Source organism: Canis lupus, chromosome 21 (assembly GCF_011100685.1).
Source record: "Canis lupus familiaris isolate Mischka breed German Shepherd chromosome 21, alternate assembly UU_Cfam_GSD_1.0, whole genome shotgun sequence".
Taxonomy (NCBI): domain Eukaryota; kingdom Metazoa; phylum Chordata; class Mammalia; order Carnivora; family Canidae; genus Canis; species Canis lupus.
Genome location: NC_049242.1, coordinates 10699999 through 10727351, shown reverse-complemented (window position 1 = coordinate 10727351; position 27353 = coordinate 10699999). Strand labels below are relative to the sequence as shown.

At 36.2% G+C, this 27353-nt stretch overlaps 1 protein-coding gene across 4 annotated transcripts in view; it reads right to left on the bottom strand.

The window, feature by feature from the left end:
- The window catches only part of NOX4 (NADPH oxidase 4), a 161439-nt gene extending 134086 nt beyond the window's left edge, over window positions 1–27353 (bottom strand). For 2 of the 4 annotated variants that reach the window (XM_038568349.1, XM_038568350.1), the window contains exons 1-3: window positions 27218–27353; window positions 26437–26532; window positions 1493–1603 (exon numbers count right to left, since the gene is read on the bottom strand). In XM_038568349.1, the coding sequence (XP_038424277.1) occupies window positions 1493–1603; window positions 26437–26532; window positions 27218–27274 (264 nt within the window). In that variant the 5' untranslated portion in view covers window positions 27275–27353. Of the gene's footprint in view, window positions 1–1492; window positions 1604–26436; window positions 26533–27217 lie in introns of those variants that run through there. The other 2 variants (XM_038568351.1, XM_038568352.1) reach the window with 2 other exon arrangements.

Here is a 27353-nt window from a genome sequence, read left to right as displayed (position 1 = left end):
GAATTATGATATATATCTAGTCAGTGGAACACCCAAACCATTACAGAGAATTTGAGAAGGTTTATTATTGACATAGAAAGACGCATCAGATATATGCCTAGGTAAAAGAGTTAGAACATATAAACTATACTATATAATCCTATAATGTTTAAAATTAATGGCATTCTATGCAAATCTGAAGGCACTTACCCCAAACTGTAATCCATGGCTGTTATAGCACAGTAATATTAGGAGAAAATTTCACTGATTACTTTAAATATTTCATATTTTACATATGTTCTGAGCTGTACAATATATATGATTTCCCTTTGTAGTAAAAAAATAAGAAGATTTCTTAAATGAAGCAATTCCATCTAAGGTTTTAAATGCCTTCTTGATCTTATAAAAAAATAAAATGTCAAGCATCTTAGAATACCTATGTTTCACATCAGGGGACCGTTTTTTTAAGACTTATTTAAATACTGCGACTTAGGTGGGCACTTTTCATTTCCTGCCGTTTATCTTCTCTTTCTTCACACCAAGCCAATATCTAGCCATAGGCATCAAAACCTAGCATTTTACAATGGTAGGCAACCTAGAGAAAGAGTTATTTCCACAAATTACTGCATTAAAAGTAAAGAGCTTCTAAATATAATTATGTGAAAAGGTTGAGAAGTTTCACTGCAGCAAATCTGCTCATATGAACCTCACAGAACATTAAAGTGACCTCATATTAACAACTTCTTTTAAAATATCAGTATTGATCCAGCAGCACCTTACTATTTCAACAAAGAAAAGAAACACACATACACACATGCACAGCAGGATAACCAAAGACAAAACACAATTTCAGTTGAGTTTTAATTTCCAAAGTGCTTTTGTGTTTTCTTACAACCTTCATTTTACAACGTGTCACACAACATCACATCTTAATCAAGACATCTCCTCCAAGACTCTTATGTAGCTTAAAACATGTATGTGTTTGGAAAAGAAGTAAATCACAACCCTACCAGCAGCCACCCTATATATTGTTCAAAGTCCACGGGTCTCTAGCTTCCAGTTTGCTCACCTGGACTTAACTAAATGAAAACACAGAATCTCAATGAGGCGTAGTAGTATAGTGGAAAAATCTCAGGACTAGGACTGATCTTAGCTCTGCCATTTCACTAGTCTCATGATGCTGGTCAAGTTACTTAACTTCTGTGCCTCAGGGCCTTCATCTGTAAGATCTACAGAATCACTGTGAGGATTCAGTTACACCCGCAGAATGTTTAGCAAAGTGCCCGATGTCACTATTAATAACCATTTCTATTATCCTTTATCTAGCACTGCAGAATAGCTCACTGATCATCTTGACAGGTGACGTGGTCTTTACTATCATCTGGTAGATGGCAGCAGATGATAGAATTCAGTCTGGTAGAAGGTCAGACCATGAAAACTAAGTAGTACTAACTTGCCACTGTTAGACTTGATTTTTATCTTGGAATCTGTGACTTGGGTTCTTTGTTCTTACCTTCTGGGATCCTCGAAGGTAAGCCAGGAGTGTCCGGCACATGGGTAAAAGGATAAGGCTGCAGTTGAGATTAAGAACAGATGCGGAGGCTCTGCTTAGACACAATCCTAGCTGAACAAATAAGGCAAGAGTCAAAACACAGTCAAGGCAAAAGCAGACTATGAACTTGCCACAGACCTCACCCTGCTTCTCCTTTAAGGATCATGGCAAAATGCCAACTCCTTCAAGAATCTTGAACAACCGTCTACTTTCCTCTCACCAAAAACCCCCGAAAAGAAACTGGTCTCTTTCTGCTCTGCACCTCCATAAAACTTAGTCTCCCCTCATTTCTACTAGTGTTATAAACACCTGAATACATTTTTCTGGGGTGAAGTCAATTTCTTGTTCTGCACCCACTGTACTATGAAGATCCCTCCAGAGCCTTGGTATATTATGCACCTCCACCCGGGTGCAGTTGAACCCTTTTTTCACGATAAGGTACCAAAAATTTCAAACAAAGTTTTTTCATTTGTGTTCTCTCTAGAACATTCTGATCCTACAACCCCCTTCCAACCCACTGTCTGCCCACCTTTCAGCTCTTCACCTTACTGCTTCTACCATCTTTCAGGTTTTACCTCAAGCACTACACCTCTAGAGTCCTTCTGTGACCCAAAATTAGGAGGGGTCCAGATCAGCTGTGCCCCATACAAAGACAATCATCACCACGTTATGCAAAAAAAATTATTTTCAAAGAATCAGTACCTTTGGTGTTGAGGTCATACTTTCTGGCAACTAATTTTAAATCAAACTCCTGCTAAGTTGTCATCTGCTATTGTCTAGTACTATCTACATTCCTCATATAGTGTATCATGTGAAAACAAGAGATGGGGCTATATATATATATATATATATATATATATACTCTTGTCCTAAAATAAACATAAAAGTACTTTATTTTAAAGATATTGACTAACAAATATGTGTAAGTCAGATGCTTTTCTTATCTTAAAATTATTCATGCTCCTGTGATTTTCAACTTAATGGTTGGCAAAATAGCAACTCTATTACAAAATGTTTGCTGTCAGCACATAAAATATTGTTCCTGAAGGGGAGACAGGATAATAAGTCATGTCAGGAAAGCAATAATTTCCATTGACTTATATACAAAGTAATTAATATTTCCAGTTAGGCCATTTCTACACCATGAGTTAGAACACCTTAGGGATATATTGCAATAAATATAGCAGTAAGTAGACAAATAGAAATAATTCCCTCTAGACTATCTTTAAAAAATCTTAAATATCTCACCTCACTCAACAAAGTTATTATCATTTCATAGTCATGGGGTTTTGTTATTTAGGCCTCCAGAGAAATAGAATAATTGTTATCTCTTTGATCTGGCATCTGCACATGATAAAATTTTAGCTCGAGGGCTTTTAGATGATAATTTTATCTGCAATTTTAATGTACCAGGACAATAATTCATTTAAAATTTATCAGCTAAAATCTATCATTTACGCATAGGACTTCAGAGATACAAATAAATGATCCAAGTTTCCTTTGTAGTGTAGTGATTTAAAGAAAATTCTTAGATTCTTCATTTTCTAGCCATTTATTGCGTGTCTGGAAGTGTTTTATTGTTGTGCTTACATTAAATCACATAGTAATTTAACTCAAAGTGGCTTTAAGTGTCCCCTTAGGATAGATGGAATTTATCTTGGCATTCTACTTCTTCCTTAACAATGCTGTAAAATCTATCTGGAAATTTTACCAAGGACTCATTTCCTTCTGTATGTTTGTTCCTGAATATACTTTGTTCTTTAAACTGAGATGAAAACTTCTTTTTATTGGGTTATCAGAGTACAAAACTCCCTGGTTCCTAAGCAATGGAGAGAGTGAGGAACATGGAGACAGGTCCCAGTCAAGGGGCACAATCACTGGATATGATCTACTTACCATGTGGGTGATATCCTACAGCCAAGAGCATTTGTTTTCTTTAGTCCCTATCAATACATGACCACTGTAAGAATCAGCTACCTCAAATGTTCACTAAAAAGAAATGACCACCCCAAGTTATGTGGCCAGGCCCACTCTGTGTGAATGACTCCTGTTTCCTTTCCTAGAGAACTTAACCGCTACTCTACTTTTCTAACTTCAATCAAGTTTTTTGTCACTAGATGGCAGTGTTACGTTCACGTTTCAAATAATACCTGTCAAGGTCTCTAGAACGCAATTAACTGAGAATTCCACATGTAATTTTAAAACTGTATATTTTAGATGAGTATGTACAAATAAAACATAGCCTACTCCTTTTTATGGACTGGATATCTGTTCCCCCCAAATTCATATAATGAAATCTAATATAAAAAAAAAGAAGAAGAAAGAAAGAGGAAGGGAGGAAGGGAAGGAGGGAGGGGAGGGAGGGGAGGGAGGGGTCTAATATCATAGTATTTGGGAGCTTTGGGGAGGTAATTAGGTTCAGATAAGATCAGGAGGATAGGGTTCCCATTGTGGGATTAGTGCTCTTGTAAGAGGAGGAAGAGACCACAGCTCTCCATAGACTCCATGTCAGGACACAGCAAAAAAGGGGCCCTCTGCAAACCAGGAAAAGGGCTCTCAAGGGCTCTCATCAGACACCAAATCTGCTGGCACATTGATCTTAGACCTCCCAGCCTCCAGACTGAAATAAATGTTCTCTAAGACACCTGGTCTATAGTATTTTATTAGAGCAGACTGAACAAATGCAATCCTAAAGAAAATCATAAGACACATGCCATTTGAAGCAAGTTATAAAAGAATGTAACACCTGGGTATACCAAGGGCATGGTTATTTTCCTAAAATCTCAAGCACCTGGTTTCCTATCTTAAATCTGCTATTTAATAACTATTCATCTTGAGCTAGTTAACTGTCCTTGTCTGTAAAATTAAGAAGTAGAAATGGTCTTATCTATAAAATTAATATATGTTATGATACAAGAATCCTAGTTTTTAGAACTTTTGAGAAAAATAAAATCAGTCTAAAATATGCAAACACAATATAAAATTAATTTATTGCTTGGGGTCACTGTATCACATCCCTTCTCTGAATTTTCTATTCTGCATTTCTACAGTAAGTGCTCCACGTACATTATTCATTCAATACCTATTTATTGTGATATGCACATATCCCAAGATGGCAGGGAGTTCAATTTTGAACTAGAAACAGAGCATGCCTATTCCTTAGGATATTTATATTCTAGTAGGGGAAACAGATACTAATCAAATAACTATATAATCAAATGTAAATTCTAACAATGATCAATGTGAGAAATACAGAGAATGAGCATGTGTAACAGGAAGTGAGAGCTAAATGAGAAGGTCAGGAAGGCTTCCCAGCTTAAGTGAAAAGTGAACTGAGATTGTCAGGGTGAGAGTACAAGTCATTCAAAAAAATGAAAAAGACATCCACACCACACCACCACATGAAAAAAAACAGCATGAGGAATGATGGCAGCAAATGGGAGTACGGTGTATATACAATAATTTAATAGTAGGTCAGTGTGGTGGGATTGGAAATGGAGAGTGATTACAAAATAAAACTGAGAAAAGGGGAAGATATGGTAGATTGTGTAGGTCACATTAAGAATGCATGTCTTCATCCTAAAATCAGCACAGAACAAATGTGTTTTAAGCAAGAAGGTGGTATAAAGAGTTAGTATTTGCTAATGATTACTCTGAATCAAGTATGGAGAACAAATTGGAAGAAAGTAACTTGGACCACTACATTACTTTGTGTAGTTAATCATCACAAAAATGTTGTTTGAGACAAGGATTGCATTTTATGGCAATTAGGACTGAGTCGTACATAAAGGATCCAGTTTTGATGAAATACTGTACTAATCAGTAAATTTGTTTAGCTAAATAATTTACTAAAATATGTACCTCTAAGATTGGAGAACTAAAATGGTCTATCCCACATCCCACCATCCACCCACAGTCTAACCCCTTCTATGACTGCCCTAACCAAAGGTGATCCATCTTCTGTTGATTTTTTCCAGAGTTAACAGCCTGTTCTATTGTCAAAAACTTCTATTTTGCTTTCTTATACTTGCATAAAGTCTGTGTCTTTGTAACTTCCACCCACCAGGCAGTTCTAGATAATAATATTCCTAAACTGAAGATAAAAGAGGAAGGATTTCCTAGTCCAATTATGTTTTCTTCATGCTACACACAATCAGTTGCCTCTGAAATTCTTTTTTCTTTAAGATTTTATTTCTTGATTTGAGACAGAGAGAGAGAGCAGTGGGGAAGGGCAGAGAGAGAGAGAAGCAGACTCCCTGCTGAGCAGGAAGCTCAGCGTGGGGTTGGATCCCAGGGCTCATGACCTAAGCTGAAGGCAGATGCTCAACCCAGAGCCACCCAGGTGCCCCACCCCTGAAATTCTTGTAATTTTAAGGCTCCCTCTCATCTCTGTGACTCTTCCCAATTCACCAGAATTCAGTGCATCTTCAAAATGGATGAACAGTAGCAGGCAGTACTAAAGAGCATCATCTCCCTCACAAAGTCCATGATCTCTACTAATTCTAAGACTGTGCTATTTCACAGGACAACTATGCTACATCATGGCTTATCTTAAGTTTACAACAGAGATTTTCTCACATGAGCTGCTACCAAGAAATGACCCCTATCCTACAGTGGAAAAAAGACAATGAAAGTGAGAGAGAGCAGGTACATAAATGCAAGAATGAATTGGCTTGGGCCTATTCTATCATGTTGGGTATAAATCATATATTCTGACATTTTTCCTTCTCAATTTTGCTTTAGCTTAAAAGTTTACATTCGTGTTGTCCACATCTTCACCAGTTTTTGACAATGTTATTAAAATGCAACAAAATCCTATTGAAATAGTTGACTTGCAAACTACCTTTTCCCATAAATTAACTTTCAAATGAACATTTTGCTCTTAAATGGGAATTTTCTCAATGATTTTGAGGAAATATGACATTCTACATGTAAATATTTATGCAACACTATTGTTCAAAGGGATCTGAAAAACCCAGAGAAGTACTAATAGTAAGTTTTAATAACTGGTCATTTTTTTGTAGCTACTTCCTAGTGAATCGACAGTTAGTCAACTACTTCCAGGAAAAAAATTCAAATTACCATAGAGGTTTATAGAAAATTATTTTATATTCTGACTTGGTATTTTGTGTTGGTCTAAAATTATGTAAATTTATACTCATTAAGGTCAGTTTTATTCTTTTTAATCAAACCAAAAGAAGTCTACACAAGACCTAATTCTTACACGTCTTTTTAAGATTTTATTTATTTATTCATGAGAGACAGAAAGAGAGACAGAGACACAGACAGAGGGAGAAGCAGACTCCCCGTGGGGTGCCCAATGCAGGACTTGATCCCAGGACCCTGGGATCACAACCTGAGCCAAAGGCAGACTCTCAACCTCCGAGCCACCCAGGCGCCCTCTTACATGCTTTATAATCACTGAATTGTAGCTCTTCCAGGGGGTTTTACACATCATCCAGTTCAACTTTTTTGTTGTTGTTGTTTTGTTTTTTGGTTTTTTTTTTTTTTTTTTTTTGCTACTACTCACACTGCTGCTTTGTAAGGGTAACACCACGGACTAGAACCCCGGCCCGCCTCCAGGCTGACATTTCCTTTTTTTTTTTTTTTTTTAAGATTTTTACTGATTTATTCATTCATGAGAGACACAGGGGGAGAGAGAGAGAGAGAGAGAGAGAGAGAGAGAGAGAGGCAGAGACAGGCAGAGGGAGAAGCAGGCTCCATGCAGGGAGCCTGATATGGGACTTGATCCCGGATCTCCAGGATCAGGCCCTGGGCTGAAGGCGGTGCTAAACCACTGAGCCACTCGGGCTGCCCTATCTGACATTTCCTAAAACACATCCATCACTCCCCAGAACAGAGATATGAATCCAGACATCTTGCCTAGTGCACCTTCCAAATCATAATACGTCCTTACTCTTTCAATTGTTTATCCTTTATCCCACCAGTAGGTTTCCCTGCCATTTTGTGTAACTCTTTACAGAAAATGTGCCTATTCTGACTGCACAATTAAATCACTTGAAAGACTATTTATTTTTTTATTTTTTTTTTTTTTGAAAGACTATTTAAAAATAAACACATCTCTGTTATACTTCCTGAAACTTTGATTCCTTAGATCTGGAGAAGGGCCCCAAGAGGTACATCCAGACTTGGATGCACTTCAAAGTCAAACAAACCTGAGTTTAAAGCACCTTTATGAGCTGTGTGGCCTTACGTATTTTCTTACCGTGTCTCATTTTCCTAATCTATAAAATAAAAAAATATATCAATCTCAACAGATTATTGCAAGTATTAAATACAGTACTTAGTGCTGTGCCCAGAATCTAGTAAGAAGTCAGCAGAAGCTATTACAATCTTGGTCTCTGGCCATCCACAACCTGCTCTGGTTTAAGAATGTAAATGTTCGTAAGGCATGCCTTCCTGCAACTAACTTTTTCCTAGCTTGTCTATCCAACCCAGCTCTGAAGAATAAATGATTCTAGTTGCTGCTATGGGAGCTGAGCCTTATTTCACTTGACTGTATCTAAAGATTTCAAGGAAAGTTCTAAGCAATTAGTGGGTGTTCAATAAATATATGGTGGATGAATGAATGAGCCTATGAGATGATCCTTCAATGTCCTTATTTTGGCAATTAAGAAAAAAAGAATCAAGACCAAAAGTGATCACCCAAGAAATCTAGCTTATCTCTAGGGTTAGAACACAGACCTGCTCTTTACATCACACCATACTGCCCAAGAATAGCAACTCTGCCTCCACTTCCCCAACTTCCACAGTTCTTGAAACTAGGATTTACTCTATGGAATTGCACAACACTCAATCTGAAGAAAATCTTCAGGGCTGCCGTACCTCTTTGATGAGATAGTATAAGGGCATCTAGTCCAACCCTCTTTTTGTACCAACTTATATTGAAAGTCTGTAAATAAGCCAAATTGATGATGCCATAGGGCCAATTTAGCCATCCTTTTATATTTAATGCAGGTTCTGATCCATTACCCAGATTAGCTCTTCCACATCTTTACTACATATCCCCATTCCCTATCCATAGCTCACAGTGGTGCCATTCCTTCTATTCATGATGTCATGCCACCTCTTCCATCCTCTGTATTACCTTTATAGTACTTTACACATTTTATTGTAATATTTTACCTTTTCATCTCCTTGTTTCCCCCCAAAAGCTAGTAGGTAGCAGCACTATTAAGTGGCAATGCCCAAACTGCCTCTTATTGTTGGGGACCTCAAAAGTGTATCTCATTAATAATGGAAATTATTTTTGAAAAAAAAAATGCTCCTTGTGAAAAACATACTTTTAGCACTGAAAGCGAAAGAAAAGTAGACGTGAGACAAATACATGCAAAAAGAGACAACCCCATAGAGTAGTCTATACAATTTTCCAAAGCAATGGCAAGCACTTTCAATTGTCTTCATAATAACCAAAAGGGTCCATGGCAGGAAATCAGAACAATTTATTTTTCCTATACCTATAAACCAAACTCATGGTCCTAACTTAAATTTCAGTGTGTACCATTAATATTTTATATAGGGATATGAACTTAGAATATGATAGTCATTTCATACAGGCAAGATTGCACTTAATGATTTTTAAAAATTGACATTTCAATGAAAAGTTGCTTCAAAAAGTTGATTACCTAACTATTTTGATAAGGTGTCATATGAAAACAATAATGAATAACATGCCATGAGCTATCAGAAAGCACTTAATAATAACTGGAGTAATTATTTCTTTAAAAAATTCCAAAATAAGCTACCAATTCAGTGGTCTTGGGGTACGTCCAAAAGCTCATGAATGTCTCTTCATTCCATTATGAACTGGTATGTAACTCTTGCCAAATGATCCTAGCTGGTTTCTGTCAACTAACTGCCCTGGAGACTTTTAACTATGATGTAAGTTTTGACTCAAATTGACCTCTCTTCCAATCTATAAACCTCTTTTTATTTTTTTAACACTGTCTCTAAATAAGCTATCAATTTGAAAGAAAGAGGGGAGAGGGAATTTTGTTTCCATATAATTAAAGGGACCACTGAGAGAATAGAATCCATCCAGATTTCATATCCAGATTGCCTTTTGCTTAACTCAAATCTTTCCTTTTATACGTCATCATCCATCATTTTACCCTTTCTAAGAAGTAAACTTTCTTCCATTTTCAATAGGAATGTAGTCTTTCCTACAAGTCGGAAAGAAAGAAATGTAGCTCTTAGAGAAAAAGAAAGCAAGATTGTAACATGGTTATTTCTGTCCAGATTTTGCTACCTTGTCTTTCCTGTACCAGAAGAGCACAGAGAGAAGGGATTCACTTCTAGACTATGAGTCAGTCTGCAAAAGTCAAAGTTCAACATAAGTGGGATCCAGAATTTCATTGAACACATTTGTGAGTTTCTACAGGCAATGCTATCTACTGACCAGGTCACCAGATTAAAAGGTATGGCATTTTTATCACAGTTAATATCTGTGACCTCTACCAAGGTCATTGTCTCCAAAATCTAGAATTGGAGAACTTAACAATAGTAAAATCTTGCTCCATTTTCTCTCAGGGAACTGTTCTAAAAGGTAAAAACACATCAAATGAAAATGGCTTGACCTCTTTAGCTGACAAAATGGGTTTTTTTTTTAATTCCCCTCTAACATTCCTGCAGATATTCGTGCTCTTTTCATCTACTCCTAGCTATAGCACAAGAATGGGGGTCTCAAGAATTGCAGTGCTTTTGCTTTTAAGTCATTGTTACAGTTCCTCCTCCTACAGAAACTAGCCATGCACAGGGAAAGGCACCAAGGATATGTATTCTGCAGAGCATGGTTGGCTAGAAAGCTGAGACAGGCCCTGTTTCTCTTCCGTCACAGGTCCAGCACATCTGATCACAATTACTGAATATTTATTTAGTCATGTCTCAGCTACTCTTCATCAGGAACAATCATTCCAAAACCTTGCATCATTCTTCCTCATCTTTAAACCATTTTTAATTTCTCAACATTCCTCCCTAAAACTTAAAAGCCAAAACAGATCTACTAGTGGCCTGAACACATGGAATAATTTTTGAAAGAAAACAATAGTTATAGCAATGGTACCCCCTTACTTGGTTAGAATCTTAATCAGACTATCCATAATAGCCTATATTAAAATTCATATAATACAGAATATTCAATATTAAGATTTTTCTTTCATGACTGTCTAGTATACCCTTCTTAAACATACCTATTTTACTCCTCCTGAATTCAGTCCTATTTGTTAATAACTCTTCTTAACTGAATCTATAAAACTGTCTTTAAATTCTTTGTCCTCAAAATATTAGCAATCTTAGCTAATTCAGCATGTCTTTTAAACATGATTTTCAACCCTGAATCCAGCTGAATTTCTTCTAGTATTTCTTTGCAGAAAGAAAAAAAAAAAAAAAAAAACTGTTTCCAAGAAGATATTAATTCTAAGAAAACGAACTCTGGGTGTATCAAAATGACCAAAATGGCTGAGAGAGTAGGTATTTAGTAAAATGGACTGAATAAATGGATTACTTCGTACAGACTATTTACCTAAACTTCCTGATGTATACATATTTAAACATTAGACTCTTCTAGGAAATTCTTCAGAGTTTAATTGGTCAACACACAGAGGCCCACACTAGTTCATCTCCTGGTAGAATAATACATTACATCAAATGTAAGAGGATAAATGGTATAAGAGAGGAAATATAAATCAGAAATAATCTTTTCTCCAAAAAAAAATAACACTTGATTGCCCCAAAATATCTCACTTTGGAATTTCTTAAAAAAATAAAGTAGCATACAGAAATACTTGTCTAAGTGTACATATAAATTTCTACAAGGATACTCACTGCAGTATGGCATGTGATATAAAAACAAAGAATAGAACTAAAATGGTAACAGTAGAGAAATGTAAAACAAATTATCTACACATTATGGGATTTACTTAGCCATTGAAAATAAGTTAAATTTGTATAATGGAAACGAATTAATAATATGCAGGTGCAAAGTGTGTATCTGTATATAACATAGATTACATAGGATTAAAGGGAAGTTTCTAATTTTTTCATTGTGAACACAGTATTCAATGTATGGAAGCATGTATTTCTTTTAAAATGTAATGTATCTTAACAATTAAGAACCAAGAACTTAATTAAATTGATAGATCACAACACAAATTCACAATAAACAAAACTGAGTTAATATACTTTGAAATTCTAATAACATATCCAAAAGACATAATTATAAAAATAGAGGGAATATTCTACACAATCATTTTTTCACTGCATTTTCTGGGTTAACAAAAGCCAACCGGATTTCCAAAATTTTAGAAGTGTTTGAGATAGGTGTGTTAAATAAGTATGTTTAATAATGCATGGTTAACAATTTGTGATAATAGAAATAAACCTAATATGATATTTAATGCTGTGTGTTAAATAGAGAATATCTATTCTGAATGATCTTTTTTTTTTAAAAAAGAAAAAACCTGTATTTAAGAAATACACCAAAATGTTAACAGTGGTTATGTCCAGTGGGTCCCAAGATACAAATGATTTTTTTTTTTTTGCATCTCCTCTCATTTTCTATAATAAATATGAAAAAGATGTAATAAATTTGAAAGTCACAAGAAAGATTGTTTTCTAAAGAAAATGGAGTGGAAAAAAATCTTAAAAATACAATTTGAGGAGTAATATTCCCTTTAAATGGTGATAATGTGAAGGGCAATTTTCCTTTTATTTCAACTTTTGTACATTTTCCATTTTTTCCCTTAATTGTATGCTATATTTACTTCACACTGAAAAATGCATGACAAAAAATTATCTTGCAAATTTTTCATGGCTTACAGTGATGGATGCCAGAAGAAGGACATTAAGCTACTGGCCTCTTTTTTTTTTTTTTTTTTTACAGCCTTTGATTAAATAAGAAGATATTTACTTAAAGTTCAGGATCAATAGGACAGGATAAGATAGGACAGGACAAGACAGTAAAGGACAGAATAGGACAGAACAGGACAGGGTGGGACAGGACAGTGCAGAATGGGAGAGACTAGGACAGGATAGGAAAGGACAGGACAACACAGAATATAGGACAGGACAGGACGAGACAGGGTGGGACAGCATGGGGACCAGTACAGGATGGCACAGAATAGACCAGGATGGGAAGGACAGAACAGGACAGGGTGGGACATGACAGGGCAGGATGGGAGAGACTAGGACAGGATAGGAAAGGACAGGACAATACAGAATAGGACAGGAAAGGACAGCACAGAGACCCGGATAGGACAGCGCAGAATAGAACAGGACGGGAAGGACAGAACAGGACAGGAACAGGAAAGAGGGCAAATTATAATGAGTGACATTATAGCTGGCAAGGAAGAAGGGGTTCCAGGTAATGTACAGAACAACAACCAGGGTAATGGGAGGGCATGAAAGACAGTTACCGATTATTTGACACTACTACACCTTACGTGCTGCCCAAACCTTAAATATCGTCCAAACCATGGGTCCCTTGTGACAGATACCATAACACATTTCTTCCAGTTTTGTTAACATATGTGCTTTTAAGATATTTACCAAACAGTTCCTGGGAGAAAATAAAGTATTTCTATATATATTAAAATATTGATAAAGAAAGTGCTCATACGCTACCATGTACAAAAATAAAAAATAAAACAAAGCAAAAATAACCCTCCGGTCACACTCCATCCCACAGCCTTCCTCACCTTGCTTGGTCTCTGGGTCCATACAACTATTATACTTTGTGGCTCATAAAGTTAGGGTGATTCCTTGCTGTGATGCTTCTTTATCTTTTCTATAATCCACTCCACTCTACTCACTGACCCTTTTAATGTTTTATATTTATTCCATTTCCTATATTTCTTTTTTTTAAGGTTTATTTATTTATTTTAGAGAGAGGGAAAGAGGGAGCATGCACGCGTGGTGGAGGAGGACAAAGGGAGATGGAGAGAGAAACTTTAGCAGACATTGCACAGAGCAGGGAACCCAACGCAGGGCTTGATCTCATGACTCTGATATCACGACCTGAACAGAAACCAAGAATCGACACTTACCCGGCTGCACCACCCAGGTGCCCCCAATTCCTATATTTCTAAGCCTGATGTTAGATGTGTTATTATTGTTGTTTTTACTGTAACCATTTATATGACTGTTCTTTGTTTAAATGGTTAATACTATGTACAATACATAAGAAAAAAGCCATGGAAATACTGAATTCAAATAATACTTAGAATACTTGCTGCATTCTTCCCTTTAGTTATCCAATAACCTTGAGAAGTCTCACCGAAAACCAGTTAATACAACTGAATTTTTAGAATTGTTCCATGCCTGATATCATCTCTAACTTCATCTTAATTTCACTAAAAACCATTATAACTAGATAGAAACATCCTACCAAAATATGTAATTTGGTTACAATATGAACTGATTAGTTGTCCCCCAGTGATTGGGCAGAGGCTCTAAATCATAAAACCAGGAAACTACTGTATAATATTAACACTCTACAAGAATGCTTTATGTTCATCATGATGTTATCCAAAGTAGTAGCAAATTAGATAAAAGTTTAAGGGTCCATTTCCGGGACAATGGATAGATAAGTAAAATCCGGCAGATGCAAACTAGGGAATACTGTAAAACCCCGAAGAACTACACAGTCACAGGATAGACTTTGAAAACATAATACCAGATGGAAAAAAGCAAGAAACAGAATGAGTCTATGCATAATCTATTTTGGTGAATTCAAAGAAAAATGCACATAAACTATCAATAGAAGGATACACGTCAGCATGTTAAAAAGGTTGCTACTGTCAGGAGGAAAAAGGAACTGGAGAATTGGGAGAATGAAGAGTGATTAAACAATGAATAAGTTAATGAATGATGAAGAAAGCAAAAGACCCACGAAGACAGTGTGTTATGAACGAAGGTAACATGTTTAAACACTCTATACCTGACATTCAAACATAGCTTTTTAAATCTTTTGTTTTTACAGAGAGCATTCACTGCTAATGTCCTTTAAAAGTCGTTCTCTTCGTGTGTACCTCAATCTGTGGCTGGTTTGACAGAAAGCTTTAAAAAGGCCCAAAAAATTGGAGATAAAATTTGAAAACCATTACCAGTTAAAAAGCAATTAATTATGAGCTTCAATAGTTTTGAAATTATAATTAAGAAAACATTACTGCCACTTACAAAATAGCTATTTAAATAATTCAGTATGTATACACTGTATGACATTAGGAGTTAATCTCTCGTAGTTGTTGGAAATGTTGTCATTAGCAGCCGTTTACAAATAGATTTCAACATCAAAAAATTCCTAACTTCAGAAATGTCACCTGAAAGAAAGGACTCTAGCTAGCATTGTCTACTACAACTTGCCATTAGCAAGAAAGGAAGTCATACTTTTTGAAGGTCTCACGCTCATTTCTTCCTCATCTTACTCAATCCTCTCCTCAAAATAAAACAAAATGCTATAAGAAATATTAGGTTAGACTATGCAAAGCTATCATTTTTTTAAATCAGAATATTTTAATACTGGAATTTTTATGGAGTTTGATTTCATAATATAATTCCCCATTTATAATTGAGGAAACTTAAGGCTTGAAGATTTCAATAAATTACTTAAAAATATATTTCTTAGAAGGTAGAGTCCCCAATTTTCACTTTAGTAAGTTTGTCCACAAAATCCATGTTCATAAATTACATTGTTCATTACATTAAATTGTTTCCACTGAACTTTGGAATGTTCACAGATATTACTATATTTGAAACGTATTTTTTTAAAAGATTTATTTATTCATGAGAGAAGGAGAGAGAGAGAGAGGCAGAGACATAGGCAGAAGCAGAAGCAGGCTCCCCACAGGGAGCCCAGTGCAGGACTCAATCCCAGGACCCCAGGATGAGGACCTGAGTCAAAGGCAGACGTGTAACCACTGAGCCACCTAGGTGCCCCTATATTTGAAATTTAAAGTAATAGTCACTCCATGCTTAGAAAAAAGTGAAAACACTTAGTTTTAACAATTATGCATGTCATATAAGACTTGAACAAATTTTATGTGTCTAAAATCTGTAGGTTGAACAAAATACGATTTCATCTTTAAGAATAACATGTCCAAGCTTTAAAGTCCGTAGAAGTTTTCTTTGGACAAACCAAAACTAAGTAAACTTTCTAGATCCATTATGACTGTAAACTCTTCTAAGATGTTCACTTGAGTCATTCTTCCCCTCTCTTACATTTTACAAAATGTACAAGATCAAAATAAATACTTCGGCGATGGGTTCTGAATAGTCCACGCCAAGCCCCAATTCTACAGAAAATTCCACGGGAGGTAACAAATGTAATACAGACAATGCCCAACATCAAATGCCATTTCTCAAGTGGAAGAACATTCATATTGAAGCTCTGCATTCTTGTGGCTTAATATGAGTCATTTTTTTCCAACTGGAACCCATTAATATAGGCCACTGATGATATTTGCTTAGTTTTCCCTTTAGATATTCTGAGCTATGGGAGGGAAAATAAAGAAAAAACATATTTTTTACCTTTGTTTGCATGTCTCAAAGCACTTTACAAATGTGCTTTTAGATGCATGGTTTTCAAACCGAGAGAATTAACAAAGCTCAGAGGCCCAAACTAACTTCTCAGAAGCAACTTGGCCAAAGGAAATCAGTAAGAGTTGTTAAAGCATTCTGGAAATCAATTCAAGGTAGGGTGACAGTGAGCTATGCAGATAATTAGAAGGCACATAAGAAGAGAATTTGCTGAGGAAGTTAGCAAAGAGAATCCAAAGTATAGAATGGGGAAAAAAGAAATTTGTTTGGATCCTACCACTTCAAATTCTTCCAATGCATCTAAGCTTTCTAAGATCATATGAAACGCAATTACTGGCACTTTGAAATCAACCTTTTGATAATCCTACTATCGGAAAAAGGAATATAGTCAGAAAGGCATTCATCATAAATCATTTCTTAGATTTATCTTAGTATATAAGTGTTCACTTTAAAAAAAAATCAATCTTGCCTTAAACTATTTAAGACTTTTGATAGTCTTATTGTCTGAAGACCTTTAACAATTAACAAATTCATGGAAACCATTAAGTCATGCAATTTAAAGCCAGTTCCTCATAGAACTTGTGTTCAATTCATTTATCCATAGATAAGAGTCATTGTCAAATTCAAGTTTTCAAGTTCTAAATACGTAAACACTCTATTGATCTTGCAAAGTCCATCTTCTCCTTAATCTATTTTTTCTTCAGTCCCATTGCCAAAATTCTAAAATAGCTACTTTTCACATCACAAAGTTGTATTAAAATACAGATACTAAGAAATGAGACTCACTCCCACCCAAGTAATCTGCTCTTACACTAAGGTCTCAATCTTAGTTCATGCCTTAGCACAATTAATAATTACGACATGTCACAGACTTTCAAGATTCCATTTCAAGAGTCAATACTGTAAATGTAATACATATTGGAGGTTAAAGTGTGTCTGCCACATTTCTGGTCATGAAGACAAAACCTTCCTTCATTCCTTTCTCCCTGACTGTCCTTTATGACAGCTCCTAGAGGAGCTCTGTCATGGTGCAGTGGCTGGAGCCTTAAAGGCTGGGAAGAATGACTGAACATAGCAACAGTAAATGATAACCATTTTTCACATCCATGATGTTCTCAATTCTTCAAAGTACTTCCTTATCTTTTATATCACCTAATCCTCAATAAAACAATCTGAAATAAGAACAGTTTCATCATGTTTCATTGGGGGTACAGGACTGTCTGTGGCTATGAAGGAGACAGGAGGGAAGGAAAGAGGAAAATTAGCATTTGAGGGAACACTTTACTCCATAAGCAGGTTATTTATAATTTCTGGGTGTTAGCTTCCTCTTATGTAGTAGAACCTACCCTGTGGGCTAGTTAAGACTTACTCTTTATAGAATGTATAAAGAACTTAATACAATGTGTGTCAATGAGAACATTTCACTGAATGTTGGCTCTCAGTATTATCATTTCTTTTAACTTTAAGGTTCACAACATCCTTGTGAGATAGGTATTATTTCGCCCATCTACCTGTTGAAGACTCCAAGTTTCAATGAAAATTAACAAGTGCTTTTTTGAATGAAATGCTTTTTACTTCAAGCTGAAATTCCACACAGCCATGGTAACCACGTTGCTACAAATTTGGATCAATTACAAATAGCAACAGATATTTGTTTTGTTCAGCAGGATCAAAGAGGCAGCCAGAGGTCAACCAAAGGAAAGGATAGGCCTCCCTGTCCTAATGCCATCTGCTAAATGCTCAGCAGGTTCCTTTCATCTTTATATACTCTGAATTCCTTTTATTAATTTTATTTATCAACAAATAATTTCTAATATTACTATTCAGTGCTATTAATACTATTAATGCTAACTAATATTATTTCATTACAGTAATAACTCTTATTTGCTGAGTACCTATGCACCAAGTGCTACACATTTCACCCACATGTTCTCATGCAATGTTCACAAATAAGGGGAAAAGTTAAGCCCAACTTCACAGATGAGTTAAACTTATGCTCAGGGGAGTAATTTACCAAAATCAAAATCATAAAGGGAGATAAATGCCTGACCTAGGATTTAAACTCATATCCATAGAATTCCAAGGTCCATGATCTTTGTTTGATTGTTGTTTGATTGTTTATTTGGTTTTACCCTCCAGAGGCACTTTTAAAATCAATTCTAGGATCACCACAATGCTTAACATGATAAACTAGAAAAATTAACAAGATTAGAAGACTGAGTGGATAAAGAAGACATTTAGCTCTACTAAGTTCATCTACCAAATGAGCTAAATGAACTAAATCAATCCATAAAGTCCCTATATAACAGTCAGTCCTTCTACAGGCCTTCTCCTCAGGTGGGGCATTCCCCAGGAGACAGCACAAATCATGTGGCCTCCAAAATTGTGAGGAAACACATTTCTGTTGTTTAGACCACCCAGTCTGGGGTACATAGTGACAGAAGCCTGAACAAATGAACACAGGAGACATCAGTGAGGATGAGGTGTATGAGTCTGCCTTGGGTCTAAGAACAATCGATAAACAATATTCTTATCTTCATTTCTGATCGAATACTTAGTGATACAAAAACACATACACAAAAAACAAACAAACAAACAAAAAAACACACATACATATAGACAGCCCGATGCAAAGCCACTGTGGTGGGATGCATAAGAACCTCAGGCAAGTGTAGGAAATTTCAGGTTCTAACCCCATCTCTCTCAGAACCTCCCTGGTGCAACACAATGACTGAGAACATGGCCTTCAGTATGAGACAAATATGGGTTCAAATAGGGCTTCTTCAGGTGTTAGCTGGATGACTTAAGGAAAGCTACCTAACCACCCAGAATCTCAGTTTCTCAATTCCCTAAAAAGTGATACCTCCTATCTTCCAGGGTTGTTATCCACAAGGATAATTTAAATATAAGAAATAAATGAGATTATAAAAAGAAAGAGCAAAGAATATATCTGGCACATGCTATGTGATTAGTAAATGGTAACAGTTGTTATCAGGTTGAACTATAGGAAATGGCTGATATTTGATCATTTTTATCTATCAAAATGGCAATTCCATATAGTTAGGCCTAGTTTAATGTCACATAGAGGCAAAGGAGCACAATGGTTAGCAATACAAGTTCTGGAATCAGGATGTTTGGGCTGGAGCCCCACTTCTGTCACTCAATAACAAGCTACAGAACTTCCCTAATTCATTTCCTCAGCTAAAAATTAAAAGTATATACTCCAGGGGCACCTGGGGAACTCAGTCGGTTAAACATCTGTCTTTGCTTCAGGTCATGATCCTGGGGTCCTGGGATCGAGTCCTGCAATGGGCTCCCTGCTCAGTGGGGAGTCTGCTTCTCCCTTTCCCTCTGACCCCATCCCCTATACCACTCATGCTCTCTCTCTCTCTCTCTTATTAAATAAACAAAAAATCTTAAAACATATATATGTGTGTATATATTCCATATATATTCCACATATACATATACGTATATATATATTCCATATATATTCCACATATACACATACGTATGTGTATATATATATATATATTTTTTTTTTTTTCCAAAGGATGGATGGAAAGATTAAATATATTAGTCCAAACAAAGCTCTTAGACTAATGCCTGGTCACTAGACAGTCCTCAATGAATGTAACCTACTATTGATGTTACTAATACTAGTAACAAAATGAAGAAGGTAGATCTGAAAAATCTCTGAAATTAATTCCACCCTCCAATTCTATACAGTTTTGTTTGGTATTGATAAAAGAGAATTATACAGTTGTCATTCTACTGTATACAGTAAGGATTCAGTTAAATATTGAGGGCAAAATCAATAATTTTCCTTAACTTCTTAAAAATTGCTAAACACCTTTAAATATAATTTCACATAAGATGGAAAGCTAGCAATCTATACAGTGTAGGGTTTAATTTGTTTATACATATGTACACACAGTTGTTCATCATAACAGACTACTGGACTGAGGATCGATGGACTAGAATAGTCACCAAGCCACTCATTCAGTAGGTAATGGTGAGCAAATCATTTCAATCTCATTTTTCTGTTTGAGAAAATGAGGAAGAAGTCTAAGTAAAGATACCAAAGCTTACTTCCAACTCTAAAATTCTGAGTCTCTCTCTACTATAAACAGATTAAGGGTATAATGATTGTGTCACAGTAATATAAGTCATTTCACCTGGCAGTAAACAGTAAGTAAAGTATTTTCAAATAGCAGAATGTTAAGAATAAAAATAAACAAAAAAACAAAAACACCATTCAGTTAAAAATATGCCCTGTTTTGAAACCACAATGCATATCTGGGCAAATCTAGGTAGTAACTCTTAACACTTTATACAATAAGTGGAAAGAATTAATGATCAAGCCTTTCCTGAAGCTGATAGATGGTATATATTCCTTCTCAGCAGAAATAAAACTGCCTGGGCCAGCTATGAAACCAATACTGACTTAAAATCCTAGGTCCATTTGTACAGACACTCTAATCACTGACCTTAACAAATTCACATGACATCAGATTTCTGTCCCTGAAAATTGTTAATTATGATATAACTTCTAGGACTTTTGAGAGGGTGAATTAGTTAATGTTTCTTAATCACTGAAAGGATGATTAACCAAAGAAAGATCATCGCTGTGAGACTCGAAAATATGTCAATTCTCACAGCTTTCTTCCAATTAACATAGATATCTCAAAAAAAGGGTTTTAAAAAGAAAAAAAAAAGATTTTCATGACCATGGGGTCACTCTAAAATAATAATTGTGAGGGGCGTTTGGTGGGCTCAGTTGGTAGAACATATGACTCTGGATCTCAGGGTTGTAAATTCCAGCTGTTGGGTGTAGAGATTACTTAAAAATAAAACCTTTTAAAAAATGAAATAATTGTGAGACAAAAATAAATAAATAAATTTCTTAACATGGCACCATGAAAATAAATAGGTTGAAACTGAATGGTCCATATATAAATGTTAGTTTTGGGAGGAAAAAAAAATAAAAAAACCAAGACACATTGAATCTGTTACCATAAAACACACTCTCTTCTTAAATTAAGATGTTCTTATCAATTAAATTATATCTGTTAATTATTAAAATGTCAGAAATACAAACTCAGAAACAGATGAACTTCAGTATGGGGGTTTCCATGGATAATATTTTGTGTTAAATTGCTCCAACATTTCAAAAAAATCTAGGAAACTAAATTTCTCAAGGTCGGTCACAACACATTAGGACTTTCTAGTAAAGAGCAACAACTACATTGTCCGTTCCTTGAAAATAAATAAATCAAAAATAGATTTCATCTTTAAAAAATCAAAATACTCCCTTATTTAAAAGGTTGTTATGAGGTGGAGGGGGTAATTGTTTGGTTTGCGTGTGTGTGTGCGTGTGTGTGTGTGTGTGTGTGTGTTGGCTTCCCTCAAAAGACTTTTTTATTATTCTTAGCTTAATTTTAAGATTCCAAAACTCACAGCATGTCATAATTAAACATCTCCTAGGAAGTGCACAGTCTGATTAGCACATTAACTCAGGCATAAACCAGCCGTGACCATGCTGCCTCCAGGTCTGGATCAGACCAGTCTGGCAAAGAACAGTCATGATGAGAAAACTCCTACTAAGACATACTAACCTCAACATTGTTTTATCTTCCATCAGTGGAGATCTCCTTTTCCCTGTCAATTCTTATGCAATTTTTTAAATCATTAATTCTGGTCTGAGAACAATCAACTAGCATCCTATAAATATAAATAAATATAAATAAAAAATGGATCCACTAGTTCTGAAAATCAAATAATTTCACCTTCATTCTCAAAGGTTCCCACCACCAAAAAGCTCAGACGATTAGGGAGAAGTCAAAGGTATTTTTTAGGGTTACACACCAATAACTAGAGCCCAAGACTTCCCATCCAATATCAACTCCTGTTTTGGAGAGGGAGAGGAAAAGGACTGCCCATATCCTGATGTCTTTTAATTGGGCTGGTTGGCCAGTTGTTTGCTTAAAACAAAATGATAAGTGCATATGACCATGGAAGTGGAAATATCTTCCCCCACCGTCTACATTTATACTGTCCAAAACGGGTAGCCACTAGTTGCACACAGGTATTATGCATTTGAAATGTGCCTAGGCCCACCAAGAAATTGAATTTTTAGGTTTATTAGGTTTTTTTTTTTAATTTACTCTTAAAACTGATAGTCCTTAGTGTTATTAGAAAAATTTTAAATATGTTTAGAACAGCTTAGGTATGTGAATTCACTTTTTTATTTATAAAATTTTATAAAGCCAAACATAAGTATTTCAGATGAAAATCTCATGACTGAATTGTGATGTGCACAAGTGTAAAATATATACTGTATTTCAAAGAATAGGCAACAGCATAGACTATCTCATTACTATTTTTAAAAATATTGACTATGTATTGAGTGCTTCAATCTATTACAATATTTTAGATATACTATTTTAAATAAAATATATTATTAAATTTAATGTCACTGGCTTTTACTTTTTTTAATGTGCTACAGAAAAAATTTGAATTGCATGACTCCTATTACATTTCTGTTGGGCAGCATTGATGATGAGTAACCAGTGGCTTGAGTATCAGAGATGGGCCGGTGAAGTGGTTTAGAAAAATCTGTGTAGCATGAGGAAAAAGCAGAGAGGCCAGACAGGACTGCAATCACACCCTAGTTCTGACACTGAACAAGTCATCAGCTTCCTCAGCCTACACTTCCCCATGTGTAAAATGGGAAGAATGGTTTCCTAGCTCAAATAAAATATTTGTAAAGTTTCTGGCACATCACAGGAATAAACAGTTGAAAGTAGAAAGCAGAGATTTCAAACTACTAAGAATTAACTGCTTCTCAGTGTTTATGCCTTCTTGTAAATGGGCTATAATCTCTGGACCCTTTCTTCCCCTAATACTCCCACGACTCTGTTATTACCTTCCTTTTAAAGATGAATAACAGCAACCTTTATACTCAACATTATCATCAAAATATTCAACAACTGGAGGTACTGCTTCCATTTGTGTTTTAATGTGGTAGTAAATTCATTTCTGAGAATACCATCATGATTTTTTTGAATCTAAAATTCACCTTAAAGAGACTTATAGGGGCACCTAGGGAGTGCAGTCGATTAAGCATCTGCCCCTTGGTTTTGGCACAGGTCAGGATCTCAGGGTCACGAGATGGCTCTGGGCTGAGCGCAGAGTCTGCTTGAAATTCTCTCCCTCTCCTTCTATCCCTCTTGCTCATGCTCTCTTTCTCTCCTTCTCTCTAAAATAAATTTTAAAATCTTTAATAAAAGAAGAGAGAGAGAGACTTGTAATATCAGAATACTTATTAAGTCCTTTTCAGGCTTCCTAAAACTCATCAGAGCAAGACCTTGTTCTCTTGAGTATTTGGTAGGCTCTAAGATGCTCTATGTAAGACATTAAGTTAATAATAATGAAGCATCATTATTAAACATGTAAAACATGGGAGCCAGCAATATTTATTTTAAAATTAATTATATCTATTGTTATATTCTATATTCTTTGTGATTTGGAAAATGCCTGCAAATTCTTATGAGGTAATACCATAGTCCTCAAAAGATTAGGAAAGATAAGCCTACGACAAATAAAATTAAGTCCTCCTTCACAAAGCAAACAGTAAAACCATAGATAGAGCCTTTTTCACCCCAAAGGAGAGCAATATAGGCTGAAAAAATTTCAAAATGATTTAGATAAATCAATGCCTAGAAAATCATCATATAAGTAATTACTGAAAAGTGTAGTGTCTGGAAATCATCTTTCATCTTTCAGCAGGATGGCAAGGAGAAAACTCAAGCCTTCCCCACAGTGACTTTTCCTACAATGCTGACTCCTAACAGGAAGGCTTAAGGGTCAACTCATTCTTATGATCATTCTTATGTTTCTATAAAAACTAATTTACAATACCTCTCTCTTCTGTTTCTTGCACTTTTTACTCATGGTTTTCCATTTAGTCCTTTTATCATTGTTTTTCTTCATTCATCTGATGAATATTTATTGAGCCCTTACTATGTGCCAGCTGGTCTCCAGGCCTCACCATTGAAACTTACTAGGCTGTCATATTACTCAAACAAAAGCACTAATGCGAGATGGAGATAGAGAGAGGCAAAACATATTTTTTTTCATTAGTTGGGTAATATATGTGCATGTGTGTGTGTATACTCTTCATTATGTCTGACTTGTCACCAAAATAAATTTGAAGTTATCACACAGCATCCAAGTTCATAAAAATTAACTTGTTGGCTTCTAACATAATTTTAAGTAAGTTATTATTTTAGCTTATATCATAGAGCTGAAATTCAAAGTTCATTTGTGGTTTCAAATAGTCTATTCTTAGATTGTATATTAATACTAATATCTCCTGATCAAAATTTACCATTGATGGCAAAATTTACCATTTTTGATGGCAAAATTTACTATCATAATTCTTTTGGGTTTTCTCCAAAGTATTCAGATAGTTACATAATAGGTCAGAGATCTCCTACTGAAAAATCTCGTGTTTACTAATTCACACCTAAGGGGGACTTTCTAGGAGAAAAAATTAAAAAGACAGGTCAAAGACTTTCATATGTTTATTAGAGAAAATTTCTCTTGTTTATTAAATTATAAATAGTTACTTGTACAATTCTCCATTAGATTGTAAGCAATCTGAAGGTAGGGGTAAGGGCTCACTTTCTACGTGCCCATCTGAAAAGCATGGGTTTCACGACAGTTTGCTAGACGACTAAATGGAAGGTTGGTTGGATGAAAAAAGAGAAATAAATATTGGGATTTAAGATTTACCAATAAAATGAGAAGTACCCGGGTGGCTCGGTCAGTTGAGCACCTGACTCTTGATTCCAGCTCAGGCCAGGATCTCAGGGTTATGGGATAGAGCCCAACACCAGACTAGCAGTCAGCACAGAGTATGCTTGTGATTCTCTCTCTCTCTGCCTCTGCCCCCTCCCTGCAGTGCTCTCTCTCTCTCTCTAAAATAATAATAAATATTTTTTTAAAAAGTTACCAATAAAATGAGTTTAATTTTTGAGACCATTTTTCAACCCTTTAGTTAAAAATACCTGTGTTAGGTGATGATGTGTCAACGTAGAGTCATCGATTTTAGCATATGCATTATACTGTTAGGAGATGTTGGTAATGGGGGAGGCTATGCACATGTGGGGGTAGGGGAAATCTCTGTACCTTACTCTCAATTTTACTGTGAACCTTAAACAGCTCTAAAAAAATAAGTTTTTAAAAAATAGGTGTTAAACTTTAAAAATATCAATGTATGACTAATAATGTACTTTATTGTATAAAATAAAATATTGTTTAATTAATTCAGCCTCAACTTATTGCAGTCTTAGCAATGTGCCAAGCACTACTTTCAGAGCTGAGGTTTAAAGATAAATAAGATCTGTAAATGTAAAGTAGGAAATGGAGGGCTGGTACCGCTGAATTCATGTGAACGAATCATGATTTTAAATAATGATTAAACCATGGAAAAGAAAATCCACGGAATAATGCATTTCTTACTCAGAATGTGATCTCTTCCCCAATGAAAACGAATGACAAAATCTACTTTTTCAGATGCCTTGAAATTTTTCAATGTTTTACACTTTTTGCTTGTTGCTTAGAAAATGCTACCTCCTAATGCAAAGTAAGATGTCCTCAGTACCTCTGTCTTTTGTTAAAGAGTCCAGTAGGAAGGGAATGGAAAGAATGAGATCAGAAATGTCATGGAATAAAAAAAAAAAAGAAAAAGAAATGTCATGGAATAGAGAAGAGAAAAAATATCAACACGAGATAAACTGGAGCAAAGTTCTGCACAATATCATTCTCATATTAGATCAGAACACTGGAACCAATTATTAGATCAACCAGGAACCTAGGGTAAGAAGCTGAGAAATGCCTAGAAATGAATAACTGCATTAGACACATACTTTGCAAGGACTGTCAGTTAAAGGAAACAGTGCAGAAATCCTCTGAATAAGCTTATGAGCAGGCTGAAGTCTTGATCAGTGAAAACTAACAGCCTGTCATTGGCTGGTCCTGCTCCTGAAGCAGATCCTTCAAGGCTCTTGGCAGCTGGCGAGATGTAGCAACTTCTCTCAGCACCACCGGCCTGGTCTGGCAGGTTCATTCCTTTGACTTTGGCAGATAGTATCTCTGGTTCTTTAGAAGCGTCAATCATGTTAACCCAGACCAGTGTAAATGATAGACAAGAAAACCTGACCACTAGGGAATGGCAAACCTTTCTGAAGTGAACACAGTTTAACGAATGGAAGAACTGAGCAAGCCTTGTCGCAATGTCTGCCCACCTTAAACCCATTCTAAGAGGTTACTCAAGTCCCACTTACCCCTAACATCTGGTGGAGGTAGTGATACTCTGGCCCTTGGTTATACAGCAGGAAGGCTTTCCAGAAAAGCAAAACATTCAGGGAGAGCCAGATAAACTAAATCATACAGAGAGAGAGAAAACAAAAATTAAAAATAAACATTATCTGATGAATGGAAATCTCAAGTACATTCGTTAGACACAGTACTTGCAGCGGAAGCTGGATTAGGACTCGCAGAAAGCATTTTCAATTAACCAGCAAGCTGAAAAGCCACTCAGAGGAAAACAAATCTGACCTTACTCAGTCCCTGCACCTGAGATCTAGCGTCTGGGGGGCAAAGAGGTCTCCTAAGGGATCTGCAGGTGTCCCCTGCAGTGCATAATGAGACTAAGGAAGGAGTCCGGGCATCGCGTGTCGTTACAACGCAAAACCAAAACAGAAGCAATTCGGGAAAAGAGCAAAGGGGTGGGGTGGGGGGGTGGGGAGGGATGTTTAAAGGGTTAAGAAAAAGTTGTGTTCACTGAAAGCGATCACCTCTCCCTTCCTCCACATCCGCTCTCCCAGGGCAGTGCAGGAGAGTTCCCAGGCGTTTGGAGCGGGGATGGGGCGGGGATGGGGCGGGGGGGGGGGGGGGAGGCATCGTTATCGTCTCCAGGTAGGAGCAGCGAAAGATTTTGTTAGTTTGAGAATGTCCGATTTCGAGGCAAAGCTGCTTCCAGCTTCCCGCCCGCGCACGCTCAGAGAATGAATCAGGGTGGCTGCACAGAGACAAACGCAGGCAGAGCCTCGCCCGCCATCCTACCAGGCAGAGGTGTTTAACCCCTTCGTTGGCCAGCCAGCTCCTCCAGGACACAGCCATGCCGCGGCCCCCGCGCTGCGCTCTCCGCCCGCCGGCCCGACAAGGAGCGGCGGCGGCCGGGGCGGCGGTTGCAGTGGTG